The 21938-nt window shown below is 32.8% G+C and overlaps 1 protein-coding gene across 1 annotated transcript in view; it reads right to left on the bottom strand.

Annotated features, from left to right (window-relative positions):
• LOC127707421 (alpha-L-fucosidase-like) overlaps nt 1–15211 on the bottom strand; it is a 28516-nt gene extending 13305 nt beyond the window's left edge. Inside the window, exons 1-3 of the mRNA XM_052211928.1 lie at nt 14826–15211; nt 12439–12545; nt 11272–11402 (exon numbers count right to left, since the gene is read on the bottom strand). Coding sequence (XP_052067888.1) covers nt 11272–11402; nt 12439–12545; nt 14826–15181 — 594 coding nt within the window. The 5' untranslated portion in view covers nt 15182–15211. The remainder of the gene's footprint in view (nt 1–11271; nt 11403–12438; nt 12546–14825) is intronic.
• Nucleotides 15212–21938: the final 6727 nt, after the last annotated feature.

The raw sequence follows: 21938 nt of genomic DNA on the forward strand, positions 1-21938 counted from the left end.
ATAAAATAGAATTTTCAGATGCCATAACTCCAAACACTAATCCTGTATTATACATGCAATTTAATATTACATCAAACTTGATTGATCCACAAAGTAAAATTCATGGCATCAATTACGGGATTGACAACATGAGATGTAATGTGCATGCTCAGAGGACATAATATAGGTTTAGAAAAAAGGATTACAAACTAATTTGCAAACATCAAATCATCTAATTGATGCCATTACATTTAAAAACAATTCTTATATGATTTACATATTAGGGCATACGTTGATATGATTGGTCGAGAGGACTTCAATAGTTGTTCTTGAAGTTGTTTATTTTTCGATAGACGACGTTGACCAAACTGCCTTTCGTAACCAATGTAAACAAGATGGCGGCGATAATAATACAATCCGGCTCGACGTTAACAAAATTTATTTTTACTTCGTGTTATAAACACAAAACATTCATTTGAATGATTATAACAACTTTTGCAGTTTATTTATTATCAGATAGGAAATTTCATGGAGTACATTTTTTTGCGTTTACCAACAAATATATTCATGCGCCAGACCAATTCAATGACACAAATATACAATTTGCGTGTGGTAGAGGTTACGAGTGTGGGAAAATGAATTCCTTATCTCCATTTTTAAAGAATCATAAGGATTAAACGCCTTTTTAAAGTAATTTATTGGTGTATAAACTGGACCAAGTTGCTCACAAACATATCATAAAAGTCCTTCGGACTTTTATTTGTTTGTGAGTGAATTGGTCGAATTTATACACAAATAAATTCCTTTAAAAAGGTGTTTAATCCTATAATACACTGCAGTATCTCATAATTTATGATATTTTATTGGCAGGAATAACTGAGCATGTTGATTAACTTTGCAATGACATCTCATATATTTCAAGATATATAGCTGCAAAATTTGACCCCCAAAAAAAAATCAGGGGCAATAACACCTTCAGCAATAATTTTAAAATCTCCTGAAATTTTCAACAGTGGTACCTCTTTACCTAGACTAGTGTCATTTTGAAGTGTACTTTTTTTCTGTAATGTACATATATACTTTTGGAAATGTAAGATAAACCATGTTCTAGGTTTAAAACAGCAACTATGATTTTTTTCATTTTGATTGACGACCTGTGTATAAGTTACTCACAAATGATAATTTATATACCCAAAGAATCTTTCCTTCAAAGTTTGGTTACAACCAGTTCAGTGGCTTTGGATTTTTTTTTAAATATCTAAGATGTCAGATGGTGACCAATGATGGCAAGTAATAGGCAATAGCCCACATGGACATTCTAGCCAAGTGAGCTTAAAAAGGTGAGCCAATATTATCAGATTGGTCACTTGGGCTCTTTCTGACAATAAGAGTATTTTAAAGTTATACTGTCTATATTACAAACCTTAAAATCTGCTTTCAGATATCGTTTTGCCTCTAACAACTTTGTTTTCAAGTTATTCTCATCCATAAATATTTCCTCCAATGTTTGAAATGCACGGGATCCTTCCATTACATAATTGTCAAGGCCCTCAACACTTTTTCGTACTGATGCAGCACATTCTGATAGAATTTTATAGAGTGTGCTCTTACCTGAAAATTATTATGTTAATGATATATGTAAATGATGTTTCCCCTTAAAAGTAACATCGATTATAAAACATATATATATATATAAATGATTCTGTTATACAACATGTATACTTTTCAGGACCACCAATGGCCGTGCCAGTAAAAGCTAGCATTAGCATGGTTAAGATTTGTCATCATGTCATTATTTTTATGCCCTGCATACAAAAGTATGGGGGCATATTAGTTTAGGGTATGTCTGCCCTTTCGTCTGTCCGTCCAAAACTCATGTTTACATTGTACCTTTAGGTTAAAGTTTCTTTTCCATGAAGGAATCTTATCATGCTATCATGAAAAAACTCATGTAAGGATAATTGAAAATCAGCATAAAATTTCATCTACCTCATCAAAGTCATGCTCCATTAAACTAAGAAAGAGGATGTGTTTGATAAAAAGCGAGGCCCGCGGGCACCAGATATCTTTCGAACATAGTTTTGTTTTTGTTTGTTACATACAATTTTAACCCTACCTAGTTGCTCATGCATTTAATGCAGACTGAGGTGATTCTTTTACAAAATGTGCCACATTTGGTCATTGGCTAAGAATTCCTGATATAAACTTCCATTCAGTGAATTGGACATAAACACAAAATTAAGCTGAAATGAATGCCAAATTGGTCATTTTTGAACCTACATGTACATAATGTAAGTGCATAAAATAACTTTGATGTATTCTTTAAGGATGTTCACTTGTCATGTTTTGAGATTTTTGTCAGATTTTCGGAATCCTCTGGTTTTATCCATTTGAATGCCTAAAAAATTTTGCCCATTGACCCCCATTTTTCTTTTTATAAATCTTTTATATGTATAATTATTAGCCATCTGTAAAAGTCTTATAAAATCTTTGTTATTTTTCAAAAGTTTTTGAGACCTTTAAATTGTCAATGATAATGCTATGAAAAATCAAGAGAGAACATTTTCCAGCCAAAATTTCAATGGCTAATATCTCGAAAACAAGCACATTGACCTATATATTTTTTTTTGCTTTTTTGGTTCCTTTATTAAACCCCTATCAATATATACTATTGTTATGAAAAGCTTGTTATTTTGAAACTTGAGTAGTGAACTTCCTTAATTTGATTTAGGCAAAAATTGTGTCAAACAAAAGTAATTTGCATTGATGCATTTTCATTGTGTTGATCATTGAAGACAAACAATAACCTTACCTAAAGGGCTAATATTGTCTTCTTCACATAGCTGCAAATATTGGCTGATGAGTGAGCTAGATGACAGACTTCTGATAACATTGGGTATATTGATAATTTCACCAGAGTCCAGCTTAAGAGTTCTTTGACCATATGGCAGGTCTTTCATTATGTGACTTGATGTGATAAAGTCAATGAAATGATCGAGACTGTTGGCATTTATTTTCTCCCTTTTCTCAACTGTGACATTCACTGGTAGTCCCGGTCCTTCAATGTTTGCATGTCGTTTGGCCTCATAAAACCTCCAAGAAGTTAATCCAGGAATAAACTGTAAAATGAGAAATTAAACGTCTTACATTCTTAATAAAGTTTCTATTTTTAGACCACAAAACTTGATACCAAACACATCATCTTTGATATATATATATATATATACATTGGCAGCTGACATATTCATATTTCTAGTACTAATGTAATTTTAATGTTTCCTTTTGACACAGTTAAGGGTTAGGGTTGGGGTGCCCTGTGCTAGATTTTTATATTTTGTGATTTCTGTCTTTGTTTCTTTTCATTATTTGAGTTCACTACATGTGTTTAAACAATTTTCAATCATAGTCTCCAGTTTCTGAGTTTTCTCCAACTCCTAAACAATTTTGGATGGACACAAGGGAATAACTCTCACCAACATAATTAGTCATCTCTGATTTTCAGTTTTGTCTATCAAAGATGTTGATTGTTGTGACCTTTAAGGTGGTACCTAACACTACAGGGAGATAACTCTGTAAAAATCAGCTAAACGTTTTAATTACGTTGTATTGTTAAGGAAATATTAAGCTTCTCAATGATCAAAATTAGTGTTTGTCAAACTGCTATATAACCAATGAAATTTTTCTGATAAAGTGGTTGGTTCAAATTTTTTGAAATTTTTATATTTTTGTCAAAGGGTCAAAGTAAACATTTTGTCAAAATTTTATGAAAATTAAACGAGCCAAATTTATATTAGTCAAGGTGTTGGGTACCACCTTAATAAGTTAATAATTATCAAATGAGAAATTCAAGAAGGTGAGTTCTTAGTTTTTAATTGACTTCACTGAATTACCTTCTGAGCTCCTTCAAAAGACATCTGTTGTACAATGATAGATAACACTTGTCTTTGGAATTGCCATGATTCTGCTTGGATATAGATTTTTTTAAGGATCTGTAGGGTATCGTCAGCAGGCTGCTCCTGTTCATTTTTTTCAAAAATAATGGATTCCAATAGCAAATCTTTTCTTTTGGAGCAATGGTTTCCAAAACAGCAAACACACATTCTTTTGCTTTATCAATGTAGCGTCTTTTAGTTCTTTCACTTGCTACTGCTAATGGGTTTGATAAACTTTTAACTGGGCTAATATTACAGTTATGCAAGAAGGTATTGAGACTCTCTAATCTGGAAATGTTCATCACAGATACATATGATTCTTGACTATCTGCTGTCTGCAAAGAACTCATAGTGCTACTCTGGCTTGATTCTTCAACATCCTGAAAAAATAAAGCATCATAATTTTAAATAATAAACGGTAAAGTCGAAATGTATTAGAATAAGTATATTACTGACCACAAATAAAACTTTATTAACCAAAATTTTGTGCATATCATGCATTTTTTTTTTCTTATATTTGTTCAACAATGTTTACTGTTAATTATTTTTATTCTAATATGGGGTGCTGCATAAATCAATAGATATGGGTAAGTTGTCTACTCTAACGTTTCATGTTGTTTCCTATTTGAAAACACCATGCTATTATAGTCTGTTAAATACATATGTGTTTCTATAACAGCTTACTAAATAAAGCTCATTAGATGAATGAGTAAAAGGATAATGTGTGCTTACCATTTCCCAACCAACCCCTTGTTTATGTCGCCAACCCTACCTTTTTTTCTATAGCCAAGATGCTAAAATTGGGGTAATAAAATGTTTTCAAAGCAAGTTGTCAGGGGAGATATAGTTGGGGGAAGGAAACTTATCTAAAGTAAAAGAGGAAATAGGGATAGTCTAAAACCAGATTTTTGAAAACCTGCAAACAACCTCAAATTTTCTGGATCTTCAAATGAAAAGAATAAAAAAAAGATTTCTAAACTACCTACGTAACATTTTTTGAAGGATAAAAAGTAGGAAAATATATTTATTTTTTAGGTACTGCATGAATACTTACATGTACACAAATTCTTTTAAACTGATCATTTCTGTCAAGGCAATCCACTGTCTTTAAAAATAAAACAAAGACATTTTTAATATATATGTCAAGAATTTCATTTGAAACAAATACATGTATTTAAAATAGGACAATTGCAAAAGCTATAATTTTTAGAACCATTGATTCCTTTATCAAATTTTAATACATGAATTAGAAAATTTGTGTATGAGACACGTGACGTCCCACTCCTTATCAAAAATGTAATAGCTGCAAATATAGGGCAGAGTGACCTACTTCTTAGTGAATTCTTGTGTACTCCTTAAATATCAGCTATCTACATCTAGATATGATCCTTAATCCAAAACCTAATTAAGTTGCTCATGCTGAAAATTACATCATAGTGAAGCCTAGTTTAACTGTAATCTATCAATTGACCAAATATCAAGTCTGCCATGCATATAGTAGCTGTCTCAGATATACAGGCAATACCCATAAAAATGCCTTTTCAATTTTGGATAATATAAAACGGAAACAAAATACAAACCCTTTTTCTTCTCCCTGCCAAAGAAACATCTTCCTCTTCCTCATGTCCTGTATATACACTGATCTCCTTAAATAAAAATGTAATGTTACATAGATTAAAATAATAACAGTTTCCTTGCACGCCATTAGTTTTTGCTGAAATAATAACTAGTCTTTAAATATGGAAAGTTTTTCGAAATTTCCTGCCTTTTTTGGGGGAACGCTTGCAGAAATTGATAATTGAGCTGCTATATTGTATGCATTGAATGTTCTATGATGAATTGTAGATCATCTTGAAGTTCATTCCACTTCACTGTTTATTGCTGAAATAATGGTATTGCTGAAATAATGGCCCCTTGGATTTAAAAAAAAAAACAGTTTCCTTTATATATTTCTACTAAATGGTTTCAGATAATCTGCTGATACTTAGTATGTAATTCTGATATGAAGAGTTAAAGATCAAGTTATGATTTCATTCTGTATTGCTGATTTTTATTTGAAACTATAAAATGATGTAAGGAAGAACCAACCCCGCCTAAATTTCAATTCTGGAAAATTATTGACTATTGACAACCTAGGGTCTTCAAATATTATGTAGTGTTATCACTCAAATTTTACCTGCAAATGTGTCTGCTCTGCTTCAGTTACAGTTTCATGTTTGTCAACCACTGGACAATTATAATTTGTTGTAGCCTTGATGACTTCTTCACGACAAAGTCTACAAATTGCTGTAAATAAATAAAACACGATAAACACTTAAAATCACATTTATATACATGATATATAAACACTACATTAATATTCAATTGTGTTGGATATGAGAGAAAATGTTGGACAGAAGTGTCATTTTTACAGCATGCATACAAACCCTCTGTTCTTTTACAGTACAATACAAAAAGGATGGACGGACAAACAGTGTGACTGGACTTCAATGGCTTTCTTTAATGATAGAAGGAATCCATGACAAATCGCCCCACACCTAATCGCCCCACTTTTTCAACAACTTGCCCCACCATCTAAAAAATTGTCCCACTCTTGGTTACCAACTCACCCCACTTACGAAAAAGGTTAAAATCCCATTGAAAATAGGTTGGATAACTTGTCCTACTTATGAAAAAGGGTAAAATCCCATTGAAAATAGGTTGGATAACTTGTCCTACTTATGAAAAGGTTTAAAATCCAGTTGAAATAAGGTCTGCCGATTTGCCCCACTCATGACAGAACTACTGGGATAGATAAAACCACGATTAATTAAGAAAGCTAACTCATGACTCATGTGAGCATCACAGAAAAGCACAAGGATACACAGTAGACATAGTAAATGCATGACAAATATAACAAGAGGCTCTCAAGAGCCTGAATCGCTCACCTGTATTTCAGAGGAGAAGATTTTTAAATGTTAGCAAACCTGATGAACAAATTGTGTAAAATTGTCTTTAAAGGGCAATAACTCCTTAAGGGGTCAATTGACAATTATGGTCATATTAACTTTTTTGTAGATCTTACTTTGCTGAACATTATTGCTGCTTACAGTTTATATATATCTATAATAATATTCATAATAATAACAAAAAACTGCAAAATTTTGTTAAAACTACCAATTCGGTGGCAGCAACCCAACAATGGGTTGTTCTATCATGTCTATTCGTCTGAAAATTTCAGAGCTGATAGATCTTGACCAATTGAACAATTTTACCCCATGTCAGATTTGCTCTAAAAGCTTTAGTTTTTGAGATATAAGCCAAAAATTGCATTTGACCCCTATGTTCTATTTTTAGCCATGGCGGCCATGTTTGTCGATGGATCAAAACTTCGGATACAATTTATAAACTAGATACCATAAGGAACATTTAGTTAAAGTTTAAAGGTATTTGGCCCAGTAGTTTCAGAGGAGAAGATTTTTGAAATAGTTTACGACGACGACAGACGACGACGGACGCCAAGTGATGGCATAAGCTCACATGGGGCCCGAAGCTAAAAAAGAAGGCTACTTTACTTTTTTAAAATTTTTAAAACCATGCCACCAAATTTCTCATTTTTTTCAAACCATAAACAATTCTACGATATTAGTTTTCATTTAAATGGGGCGAGTTAGCAGACCTGAAAATTATATATTCATCTAGATTTAACATTTTTTCATTAAGTGGTGCCAGTTGGCAGGATTAAATTTAACAGGATTATGCCCTTTTCGCAAGTGGGGCGAATTGCCAGTGGGGCGATTTGTTATGCTTGAGCTTCTGATAGAATTAATCAAAATGTGAGATTTTGTTTCTTTTTATGAAATCACCTTATTCAAATATTTATCATAGTAAATATCTTGATAGCACCAACCCCAAATTGGCCTTATTAGGCTACGCTTTCCCGCCTCCGGTTTTATAATTTAATTTCCTCGATTCTGGAATACAATTTGATTCAATCCAGAAATTATCGCAATAAGTGAAAAATAAATTATTACTCACAGAGATTTTAAGATTTGAAATGTCAAATTTCGACTTTGAAAAAAAAAGTTCAAAACCGATTTTATTTTTACTACATCCATAATACGCTTTCCTAGAGACGCTCCTGGTTAGTTTTTAAATAATATTAACTATAATTATTGATATAATGTAATAATGGAATATACGATATTTTTTTAGATGAGAATCAAATTAAAAAGGCATTTCAAACAAGTGAGAAAACAAAATAAGAACATTTCAAGTTCTTAGCATAAATGATCATAAATAAAATAGATTGTCATTTATTAATTCAAATAAATTTATCCATCATACATAACACTTAATTTTCATTTTAACCTATATATGAAGACCTGAAATATTCTATCATATTTCAGGTGCAACAGTAGAAGTAGCAAACAATAAATCCCGAGTTCTGAATGGATACATTTGTACATAATTATCAAATGCATCTAGTTTTAGATTGTATGGAATTTTATAGTATTGATTTAAATTGTGTATACACTCAAACTTTATTTTTAGTCGTTTTAGATATATATTAAAATTTTTGTTTCTGGTTTCGAATTATATTAGAAAATAACTTTCAAACTCGAGTTTTTTAACATATCTATACTATTAAACGAGAAGACCTCATTTTGTGTGTCGCTTCACTTTCTACCCCAATAAATTAATCAGCATGCCTCTGTGTTCTATAGGTACCATAATAATCATTATTATGATTATTCAGTTTTGCGTTATTCTTTATGTATACTATGATTATAATCCTATAATATATAGAGACTCTCTATATAATATAGCAGTGATCGCCGTGGAGAAGAAACTTGGAATTGATAGTTAATAGCAAACACATTTTATTTATATTGTATGTAAGTTTTTAGTATACAGAAACGCGAAAATCATGGAATTTAACAGATAGCAAAAAAATAACGGACTTTGGAAAAAGGGAGAGGGCTTAAAATAATTGTCCTGTCTCCAAGTGCCTATGACTCAGTTTGATACCTTTTCTGAAATTCTCCAGACATAAAATCTTTACAAAAAATCATCCTACAACAGTTTACATACTTTCAACCAAGCTCTAAATACCCATGATTTCGCGGGTGTGTTCTAGTATTTATTCAAATTTAGTATAATTTTAGTCTATTAATGTGCATTTACATTTAATTTCTAATTAAACTAATACATTAAATACAAATTAAAAAATATTATTTGTCATTATAACTTCACTGAATTCGCAAAATCAGGAAATAACCGATAATTTTCGTGTATCTTTCACGTTTCATTCCGGATGATGTGACAGTTTATTATATAATCCGTTGCAGGTAAGCATAGCCTATGAAAGCCAATTTGGCTAAGAGTACCTGCATGCGGGTACGAGCAGACACTGCCAACTCCATATCAAGTGGGCATATTTTTACAACACTGAACAGTATGGAAAGGTTCCTAGATATACTTCCTTACAAGGCCTAGAAGGCCTTAAACATTACGGCAAACAGATTCTTTTTTAAAGGCCTGCCAGAATTATAAGGAACCAACCATTTAACTTGGAAAAGGGAGGCGGGCATGTTTTTTTTCTCTGAAAAACGGATTTTGATTCTGAAGTGTGGGGAAAAATATTCTGGTCAGCAAAGGAAGAAAAAAGTATTCTGAGAGAGGGTTATTGCCATATTGGAAGGACCATTTAACTTGAAAAAGGGAGGTCAGTTTTATTTCTTGTCAGAATTTTCTTTGGGACGCTGCATGACAATATTTTTTTCAAATTTAATTCTTTTCTTTTTTTCTTCCCTTGCTGACCAGATTATTTTTTCTCTCACATTCTGAATCAAACTTATTATTTTTTTTGTTGATTCAATAATTGCTGACTATAGTATATACTAACGTGTCCCAACAGGAATGAAAACACCTGTACTCCTGGCATTATTGGTGTGCATCTCCACACTGACATGGCGGTCACCAGCTTTTGAAGAGGTGTGGCAGCAAATCAATGGATTGACTGCAGAAATACCACATGTCTGCCTTTTTCTTCTCCTTTTTAAATTCTCCGCACATATTTCTTTATGTGTATTGCAGATTGTTAGCTTGTCCGTGTAACCAGATTGCAACAAAGTCAAAGAACACTCAGACAAAATACATATTTTTTCATGGTTGGAAAAGGATTTCAGTGGGGAAATGTCACCATTGCATATATCATTGTGCTTCAAATATTCATTCACAGTGCACATGGTTATATCTACCCACCAGAAAATATTTAGGCAATTTGTGATTCTCCCTCCATTCAACTTTCTTTTCTTGTAAGCCTGCAGCAAAAGACCTCCTAAAAGGGAGGTAATTTGGTGGGCCCAATAACCAAAAATATCACAACAAACGCTCATTGTTTACCATAGTTACAATGAAATATTTTAGTAGGGATTCATTTGCCCATTAATGTTTGTTTTATTTATTATTAACAATATAATGCTCAATTCAAATATATTTATGATTAACTGTGAAATGGCTGGCTTTTCTTGAAATCTGAGAATAGAAATAGCTGATGAAGACTACTTTCTTTAGGAAAAATCAAGTATACAATTAATGAATTCTCAGTTTTAAAGAATTTTTCTTTATTTCATAATAAGTTGTAGTAGATATTGATATTGAGGTGCTTTTTTGTGTTCAACATGTACACAGCAACAGTAATTTCTGCAAATTGGATCTCAGGCCATTATTCCACATTGTGACATGTTCAGACTCAGTTACCATGGAAACGACAAAACATATCATTTTTGTGTAACATAATTTTTTTCTCATCTTAGCCTACTAAACACAATTACATCAAATATGGGGCATTTTGGTTTGGTGTGTGCCATTGGATTTTGGTGGTTACAGAGAATTGCTCTTAACATGTTTCCCCCTCTATCAGATTAGAATGTACTTCCTCCATATAAACATATAATGTGGTGTCAAGTTGTGTCATTTTCAGTTTCTTTCCCTTGGTTACTGTATATTCTATGTTATTATCTGTGCAATTTTTAATGTTATTTTAGCATTTAAACAATAACCATATGAATTTATAAGCTATGTATTTTTTTGATAATGCTCTGTCCGTCTGTTGGCTCTTGTATTGGTCAATATACAAATTTGTTTTTTTAAATGTTTAAATTGTTTTTTTTAAATGTTTTTTTTGTAAATGTTTAATTGTTTTTACAAATGTTTAAATTTTTGTTGTTTAAAAATGTTGATGTACTCACAAGCTATCACAAAGGAGTCTATTCAAATTCTTTCTAGTCTTTGATTCCCCCCTAAATGTATTCTATGAAATTTGATTAAACCCTTCAGTTTCCATGATCAAGAACAACAAATGAGACTGACTTACTTTCACAAAACCCTGAGTTTTAAATCCACTGGCTTTATCTGCCATATACAGTGGATTAAACCATTCCAGTAAAGAATGGTACAGTCCTAAATGTAAATCTGTTTTACTCTTTATAGCTGTGGCTAGTTCACCTGTAATATAATAATAAATAGGAAGTTCATATATATATAATATCAGTGTTAGTCAAAATTTAATTCAGTTACGTTTACATATACCATTATTTGAAAATTAAATGTGGCTTACTACTTGTACTTAAATTGTGTATATACATCCCTGTTTTTTGTATGCCTGGTTTAAAGCATCACCTGTCAACAAAAAATATAAAGAACTTGTCAATATAACAGAACTATAAACAACTGTCATACAAGTGGAAGGTTTTTGTTAGCTATAAAACCAGGTTTAACTCATCATTTTCTACAGAAAATGGCTGTACAGGAATATGGCAGTTATTTTCCAGTCATTTTGTTGGTTTGCTGTATTTAAGTGTTTGATTTTGTCCGGTTTTATTGACTTCCCTCTTTTGGAATTTACCTTGGAGTTAATACTTTTTGTTTCTAAACTTATTTCTTCCCAGCGCCAGTAGTCCAAAAATCTTATTCATTCCCAGCCCCAGTAGTCTAAAAATCTTATTCATTCCCAGCCCCAGTAGTCTAAAAATCTTATTCATTCCCAGCCCCAGTAGTCCAAAAATCTTATTCATTCCCTGCCCCAGTAGTCCAAAAATTTTATTCATTCCCAGCCCCAGTAGTCCAAAAATCTTATTCATTCCCAGCCCTAGTAGTCTAAAATCTTATTCATTCCCAGCGCTAGTAGTCCAAAAATCTTATTCATTCTCAGCCCCAGTAGTCCAAAAATCTTATTCATTCCCAGCCCCAGTAGTCTAAAAATCTTATTCATTCCCAGCCCCAGTAGTCCAAAAATCTTATTCATTCCCAGCCCCAGTAGTCCAAAAATATTATTTATTCCCAACCCCAGAAGTTCAAAAATGTAAGCTACAATTTGTACGTACTGTATGTTGACATAGAGCTTACACATTTATAATTTGAGTTTTGTTTAAAAAATGTTGTTTTGTCCCAACTTCAACAGATGAAACCAAATATAAAGGCATCTTTTTTTTTCCTATGATGACGGAAACATTTAAAACTATCTAATCCATAGAAAGCTTACCAACAAGATCTCTCTTTGGACCAACACTCATAGAATTCCAATTCCAGGAATAATTGGATGGCCAATTTGTAAAACCTTCATGATGCTTGGTTACCAATACAATATATCTACAAAACAGTTAAATGGAAACTAGGTAAGATTTAAAAATAGCAGTTATAATTTAACAAATACTTAAACGACAAAATATATATATTATTAAGTAAACTCAGTTTTACGAAGAAAGTTTTTTTCCCTTGTTCAATGAATATGTTGAATATCTTGGATATCTATTAACAAAGCTTGCCTTCCATGTCTTTGCAAAAGAAAAAGTTGAATAAGGAAATCGAGATGCCTCCCAATTATTATTCTATAGGTAACCATACTTAGAAATAATTCCTGTTGTCAGCTTACAGCGGTAGTAACAAAGTCGGTAACTTAAATAATCACCTTATTCATTCTAACATATCTGAGAGCTCACAGTATACTTATGGGAATAAAATTGAGGACAATTTTCAATTTTTCTTTGTTAGTCCTCTATTTAGGGATCTGCTAACCCTTCCGGAGCAACTGGTTTTTGGTGGGGTTTGTGTTACTCAGTCTTTAGTTTCTTTGTTGTGTTTTGTATACTGTTTGTCTTTTCGTTGTTTTCATTTTTTGCCATGGAATTGTCAGTTTGTTTTCAACTTATGAGTTTAAATATCCCTTTGGTATCTTTCGCCTCTCTTTTACTAGAGAAGGCACACAGCTATTATATAAAGTTATAAACTAAGGAAATATCAAAACTTCCTCTGTATTGGAACATTCCTTTTTATTTCTATGGACTGGTCTCCAGAGGAAAATATAGAAACAACTACAGCTGTTAATAACATTGTAGTAATAAAAGATTTTAAGGGTATTTGTTACAAAATACAAAAATTTATTTGTAAATACATCTAACTACCATGACTGCTGTCTTGACTCTGATAACTTGGGATTTAGCTGTTTAACAAAAACCAAACCAAATGTTTTGCTACATGCATTTTTTCTTTTCCTATGTTTTATTTTCAAGTCTATTGTTTCTTCAATTCGTTTGCAGTTGATCTTAACCTTTGTTAACTAAGCAATAAATTTCATAAAGATAACTACATGTATTACAATGTATTATAACACGGGTATCCAAATAAAATATTATTTGATACTCTCATGTGAATAATTAACCAATAATATTGTTCTTTTTTATAAATTTTTTGGACCTTTATAAATCAGCCAATTATTCACTCCAATATTCAGTTTTTTTTTAAATTATTAGATCACATTGATTCTCTAATTGTGTCCACTGTAAAATGTGAGGTTTGAATAAATCATTGAATAGTCACATGTTTATCTGCATGAATTACTGGTAGATGGACTAATACTAAGTAAATAATTTGTATATATTTCAACACAATTTGATATTTCCATCTTGTAATGGGAGAGGATGTATATAGGCTTTAACGGTTGCCCAATTCAAATTGATAATAAAATAAATAAAGAATGTGTCCATAAGATGCAGGAAATATACGACAAATTCTGCAATTTTCAATTTACAAAGAGACATAACTCAAGAACTGTGAAAGTGATGACACCCAAATTCAGACTTGATCTGTGTCTGGTGGTAATTAGAGTGTGGAAACGACAATATTAGCAAATTTTAAAATTTATAAAGGGACATAACTCTAGAACAGTGAAGGTGACACCAGCCAAATTCAAACATGATCTGAGATTGATGGAAATAACAATTGTGTATAAGTTTAATAACATTTGGTTGAGTCAAATAAATTTAGATTGCAGAAATTGCAAATTTGCCAATTTTCCATTAATAAAATTATAAAGGGACATAACTCGAAAATGGTGTTAGTGATGCCACCCAAATTCAAACTTGATCTGTGTTTGGTGGTAATATGCATTGTGTCTGAGACTACTATAACACATAACTATAACACATATATGTGTTATAGTAGTCTCAGATTGTGTATAAGTTTCAAACCATTTGGTTGAGGCAAACTAAAGTCATGAAAGTTAGAGAATGGAAACTAGTTTTGGGTACGTCTGTCTGTATAGATGGACAAGGGTAATACTTAATGTCCCTGCTGCAGCATGCCCCCTTTGCTGCGGTGGGGCATACCAATATTTGAAATGCAGATATGTACAAATGTAGTCAAATTAATTAATGATTAAGATATCTGACCAGTATTAGCTTATCTGTATAATGTAGAGCCATTAAAATACAATATGTTACGAATGTTGTATGAATTGTTTTTATAAAAAAAATGTATTGATTTTCTTGAATTTCTTAATTACATGTACTAGTATCATGAACTTAAACTAAATTGTTATTTATCTTTACATTACTTTCTATTTACTATTTCCATTTCCCATTATTATTTTACCTTGCACCAGATGCCTTAAATATATTTGCCCATTCATCAGCATTGTAAAATTCAGTTGTAAACTTAGGAGCAAAATCAGCATATGTAAAGCCTGGTCTATAATTTCTTTTCATGAAGTCAACTATTCCTGGTTCTTTAGAAGTTTTCCATCTATACCAGAACCATTCGCTTCCAAATGATGGAACGGAAAACACTCCCCAGTGAATAAAGATACCAATTTTTGCTTCGTCATACCAACTTGGTAGTGGTCTTGAATCTAAAGACTTCCAATCTGGTTCATATCTTACACTGACAACAGTTAGAAAGCTTGATATCAGTAAAATTAACAAAGTGTTTAGACAGAATTTGGTAACCATTTTTTTTTATGGTTTGAGGGAGTCACATGACAAGTCATATGATTTACAGTGAAGGTTGTGCTAAATTAAAGATGAACACTTCTGAGTGTGTACCCAACGGGTTACACTAAAGACCTGAACGTGGACCTGAAAAGACCTGAATAGACCTGAAAATATACGACTCGATTTATTCAAATTACAATAACTTTTTCACTTTCCAATGGATTTTTTGTCTGAGTTTTATTAAAGGAAAAGTTCAATATTTTGTAAAAACGAAAACATTAATAATAATAATGTTAATTTATATGCCAAAACTCAGACCTGAATGGAGAAATGAAAAGACCTGAACGGACCTGATAATCTATGGTTAGACTTATTATTGCGTCAAAAACTTTTTTATTTTTCAATGGATTTCCTTCAATTTTAGATTTTGTTAAATAAGAAGATTAACATTTTCTGAAAATTGAAAAACAAATAGGGAAAAATATATTTTGGGTGCCCAAACTCGGACCTGAACGGGGAATTAAAACCTGATTGGACCCATTATTCCACTAATATATTTATTCTTAATTCATTTAATTTTTCAAAGAATATCCTTCAAATTTAGATTTTGTTAAAGTTAAAGATAAATTATTTATTAAGATAAAAAAAGAAGTTAATGAAAAATATTAATTTTGTGACAAAACTTGGACCTGAACAAAGACTAAACAGGCCTGAATGAACTTGAAAAAATCGGGTAGATTTATTCAAATTTCAATTACTTTTTTTTAATGTTGTAACTGAACAATGTTCAAGTCATGAAACAAGATTAAATGATAATCCAATTAAAAGATTATAAAATGAAATGTTTATTTAGGCCACAATAATGATGATTCAATTATCTGACACTAGCTAATACAAGGTGTGAATTACAGCCAGCGCACATTCATGCAATTAATACATTCCAAACAACGAACATACATCTTTAGACTACATGGTGTTTATGTGCAAATATTTTTTATTTTCAATAAAGATATAAGATAGTTGTAAAATCTATTTTTATAGATGTCTGTATAAATACAATTTAACCAAGTTATTTAAATTTGAATAATTTTTCACAGACAATCTTTTTTATCTCCCCCTTCAGGTCCAGGTTTCAGCATCAAAATGGTATTTGTTCATAATAATTTTTTTCTATAAATATAAAATCAGTCTTTCGCTTCAATAAAATCTAATTCTGAATAAAATCAATTTAAAAACAACAAAAAAAGTTCTGTCAGTTTAAATAAATCTACACGTATTTTTTAGGTCCATTCAGGTCTTTTTAATTCCCCGTTCAGGTCCAAGTTTTGGTACCCCAAACATATTTTTCATGATTCAATCTTTTATTTTAACAAAATATTTAACTTTTTATTTTAACAAAATCCAAAGTTGAAGGAAATCCATTGAAAATTTAAAAAGTTATTGAAGTTTGAATAAGTCCGACCATAGATTTTCAGGTCCGTTCAGGTCTTTTCATTTCTCCGTTCAGGTCCGTATTTTGGCATCAAAATTTTTTTTGTTATTTCATTTATTTTGTTTTTAATAAAATGTTTATCTTAACCTTTAATAAAACTCAAACATGAAGAAAATTTATTGGATAATAAAAAAGTTATTGTAATTTGAATAAATCGAGTCGTATATCTTCAGGTCTATTCAGGTCTACGTTCAGGTCTTTAGTGTAACCCGTACACAATAACCATATCATGTATTTTTTTTCTATGATGTGTTTAATTTCATAAATACTTTGGTTAAAACATAACAATCTATGAAATAATATCTAGTTATAATATGTGCAGACCCATTGCAGGCCTTCGGCTGTTTTCTGTTCTTCGGTCGGGTTGTTGTCTCTTTGACACATTCCCCATTTCCATTTTCAATTTTATAGTTTTAACTTTGTGTTATAAGTTTCAAAATATCAATTTTTAAGAGGTTGTTAAAATATTTTGGTCGCAGCGTCTGTCAATCTAAGGTATGCCGTTTATACCAAAACGTTAAAAAAATGACACGTCCCGCTAACGTCATGGAGTTTTATCATTTTCTCCGACTTTTCTAAATACCGGAAAGTTTTATGGCAGAACACAACTTTGGTGTTAATTATTTGTTGCCTTGGTATTATGCTACCGTTCGAAAGCAATTTTTTTTTGGGGGGGGGGGGGGGGGGGGTCGCTTAAATATTTTGTCCACATCACATACTTTTGATTTACCGGAAGCGACCGAAAATTTTTGTCATAGATTCTCGGGAGTGTGCTAAATGCCGAAAGTTGTTACGGCAGAGCACACTTCTACTGTTATACATTTGTTGCCATGGTATTATGCTACAAGGCGATATCAATTTTTTAAAGGTGGCTCAAATATTTTGGTCGCAGCGTCTGTCAATCTAAGGTATGCCGTTTATACGAAAACGTTAAAAAAATGACACTTCACGCTAACGTCATGGAGTTTTATCATTTTCTCCGACTTTTGCTAAATACCGGAAAGTTTTACGGCAGAGCACAACTTTGGTGTTGTTAATTTGTTGCCCTGGTATTATGCTACCGTTCAAAGCAATTTTTTTGGGGTCGCTTAAATATTTTGTCCACATCACATACTTTCGATTTACCGGAAGCGACCGAAAATATTTGTCATAGATTTTCGGGAGTGGGCTAAATGCCGAAAGTTGTTACGGTAGAGCACACTTCTGCTGTGATATATGTGTTGCCATGGTATTGTGCTACAAGGCGATATCAATTTTTTAGAGGTGGCTCAAATATTTTGGTCGCAGCGTCTGTCAATCTAAGGTAAGCCGTTTATACGAAAACGTTAAAAAATGACACGTCCCGCTAACGTCATGGAGTTTTATCATTTTCTCAAAATTTTTCTAAATACCGGAAAGTTTTACGGCAGAGCACAACTTTGGTGTTGTTAATTTGTTGCCCTGGTATTATGCTACCGTTCAAAGCAATTTTTTGGGGGGTCGCTTAAATATTTTGTCCTCATCACATACTTTCGATTTACCGGAAGCGACCGAAATTTTTTGTCATAGATTCTCGGGAGTGTGCTAGATGCTGAAAGTTGTTACGGCAGAGCACACTTCTAATGTTATGAATTTGTTGCCACGGTACTGTGCTGCAAGGCGATATCAGTTTTTTAGAGGTGGCTCAAATATTTTGGTCGCAGCGTCTGTCAATCTAGGGTATGCTGTTTATACGAAAACGTTAAAAAAATGACACGTACCGCTAACGTCATGGAGTTTGATCATTTTCTCCGACTTTTGCTAAATACTGGAAAGTTTTACGACAGAGCACAACTTTGGTGTTGTTAATTTGTTGCCCTGGTATTATGCTACCGTTCAAAGCAATTTTTGGGGGATCGCTTAAATATTTTGTCCACATCACAATCATACTTTCGATTTACCGGAAGTGACCGAAAAGTTTTGTCATAGATTCTCGGGAGTGTGCTAAATGTCGAAAGTTGTTATTATAAATGTGTTGCCATGGTATTTTGATACGAGGGGATATCATTTTTTTAGAGGTGGATAAATATTTCGGTGGCAGTGTATGTCAATCTAAGGTATGCCGTTTATACGAAAATGTTAAAAAATGACACGTCCCGCTAACATCATGGGGTTTTATCATTTTCTCTGACTTTTGCTAAATACCGGAAAGATTTACGGCAGAGCACAACTTTGGTGTTATAAATGTTTTGCCCTGGTATTATACTACCGTTCCACAGCAATTTTTGGGGGGTCGCTTAAATATTTTGTCCATATCACTTACTTTTGATTTACCGGAAGCGACCGAAAATTTGTCATAGATTCTCGGGAGTGTGCTAGATGCCGAAAGTTGTTACGGCAGAGCACACTTCTAATGTTATAAATTTGTTGCCACGGTATTGTTCTGCAAGGCGATATCAGTTTTTTAGAGGTGTTTTAATTATTTTGGTCGCAGCGTCTGTCATTCTAAGGAATGCCGTTTATACGAAAACGTTAAAAAAAAATGACAAGTCCCGCTAACGTCATGGAGTTTTATCATTTTCTCCGACTTTTGCCAAACACCGAAAAGTTTTACGGCAGAGCACAATTTTGGTGTTATTAATTTGTTGCCCTGGTATTATGCTACCGTTCCACAACAATTTTTTGGGGGTCGCTTAAATATTTTGTCCACATCACAATCATACTTTCGATTTACCGGAAGCGACCGAAAATATTTGTCAAAGTTTCTCGGGAGTGTGCTAAATGCCGAAAGTTGCTACGGCAAAGCACACTTCTACTGTTATAAATGTGCTGCCACGGTATTGTGCTACAAGGCGATATCAATTTTTTAGAGGTGGCTCAAATATTTTGGTCGCAGCGTCTGTCAATCTAAGGTATGCCGTTTATACGAAAACGTTAAAAAATTACACTTCTCGCTAACGTTATGGAGTTTTATCATTTTCTCAAAATTTTTCTAAATACCGGAAAGTTTTACGGCAGAGCACAACTTTGGTGTTGTTAATTTGTTGCCCTGGTATTATGCTACCGTTCAAAGCAATTTTTTGGGGGGTCGCTTAAATATTTTGTCCTCATCACATACTTTCGATTTACCGGAAGCGACCGAAATTTTTTGTCATAGATTCTCGGGAGTGTGCTAGATGCTGAAAGTTGTTACGGCAGAGCACACTTCTAATGTTATGAATTTGTTGCCACGGTACTGTGCTGCAAGGCGATATCAGTTTTTTAGAGGTGGCTCAAATATTTTGGTCGCAGCGTCTGTCAATCTAGGGTATGCTGTTTATACGAAAACGTTAAAAAAATGACACGTACCGCTAACGTCATGGAGTTTGATCATTTTCTCCGACTTTTGCTAAATACTGGAAAGTTTTACGACAGAGCACAACTTTGGTGTTGTTAATTTGTTGCCCTGGTATTATGCTACCGTTCAAAGCAATTTTTGGGGGATCGCTTAAATATTTTGTCCACATCACAATCATACTTTCGATTTACCGGAAGTGACCGAAAAGTTTTGTCATAGATTCTCGGGAGTGTGCTAAATGTCGAAAGTTGTTATTATAAATGTGTTGCCATGGTATTTTGATACGAGGGGATATCATTTTTTTAGAGGTGGATAAATATTTCGGTGGCAGTGTATGTCAATCTAAGGTATGCCGTTTATACGAAAATGTTAAAAAATGACACGTCCCGCTAACATCATGGGGTTTTATCATTTTCTCTGACTTTTGCTAAATACCGGAAAGATTTACGGCAGAGCACAACTTTGGTGTTATAAATGTTTTGCCCTGGTATTATACTACCGTTCCACAGCAATTTTTGGGGGGTCGCTTAAATATTTTGTCCATATCACTTACTTTTGATTTACCGGAAGCGACCGAAAATTTGTCATAGATTCTCGGGAGTGTGCTAGATGCCGAAAGTTGTTACGGCAGAGCACACTTCTAATGTTATAAATTTGTTGCCACGGTATTGTTCTGCAAGGCGATATCAGTTTTTTAGAGGTGTTTTAATTATTTTGGTCGCAGCGTCTGTCATTCTAAGGAATGCCGTTTATACGAAAACGTTAAAAAAAAATGACAAGTCCCGCTAACGTCATGGAGTTTTATCATTTTCTCCGACTTTTGCCAAACACCGAAAAGTTTTACGGCAGAGCACAATTTTGGTGTTATTAATTTGTTGCCCTGGTATTATGCTACCGTTCCACAACAATTTTTTGGGGGTCGCTTAAATATTTTGTCCACATCACAATCATACTTTCGATTTACCGGAAGCGACCGAAAATATTTGTCAAAGTTTCTCGGGAGTGTGCTAAATGCCGAAAGTTGCTACGGCAAAGCACACTTCTACTGTTATAAATGTGCTGCCACGGTATTGTGCTACAAGGCGATATCAATTTTTTAGAGGTGGCTCAAATATTTTGGTCGCAGCGTCTGTCAATCTAAGGTATGCCGTTTATACGAAAACGTTAAAAAATTACACTTCTCGCTAACGTTATGGAGTTTTATCATTTTCTCCGACTTTTGCTAAATACCGGAAAGTTTTACGGCAGAGCACAACTTTAGTGTTATTGATTTGTGCCCTGGTATTATGCTACCGTTCCACAGCAATTTTTGGGGGGTCGCTTAAATATTTTGTCCACATCACATTCTTTCGATTTACCGAAAGCGACCGAAAAATTTTGTCATAGATTCTCGGGAGTGTGCTAAACGCCGAAAGTTGTTAAGGCAGAGCACATCTCTACTGTTTGTTGCCACGATATTGTGCTACAAGGCAATATCAATGTTTTAGAGGTGGCTCAAATATTTTGGTCGCAGCGTCTGTCAATATAAAGATATGCCGTTTATACCAAAACGTTAAAAAAAAATGACACGTCCCGCTATAAAACAATACAAGATAGTTTGCTATACAGTTGTTTATTTACTCCAAATGAGCCGATGTGTCCCATACAGTAAATACATAAGTATATATACAGAATAAAACAGTTTGTCAAAGTTTCTATTAATTTGACAATAATAGTTTTAATTCTAAAGGTACATGGATGAATATCTATTAAGTTGACTCTAATTGACATGTTTTGACCAAGCTGGAAATTGTAAGTTGTAGAATACACGTATGTCCAGTCTTTTAACTAATTGTTATTACAACATGTCACCATCTGGTCTGCATGTAAACATGTTTTTAAAGTTATATGCAACGTAGCGGTCAATTAAAACAACCTTTCCCAAGGTCATGATTTCCTTAATAGATATTCCACTGTATTTATTTTATTCAATTTAATAAACATTTTGA

The sequence above is a fragment of the Mytilus californianus genome, unplaced genomic scaffold, assembly GCF_021869535.1.
Source record: "Mytilus californianus isolate M0D057914Y unplaced genomic scaffold, xbMytCali1.0.p SCAF_7, whole genome shotgun sequence".
In the NCBI taxonomy this organism is placed as follows: Eukaryota; Metazoa; Mollusca; class Bivalvia; order Mytilida; family Mytilidae; genus Mytilus; species Mytilus californianus.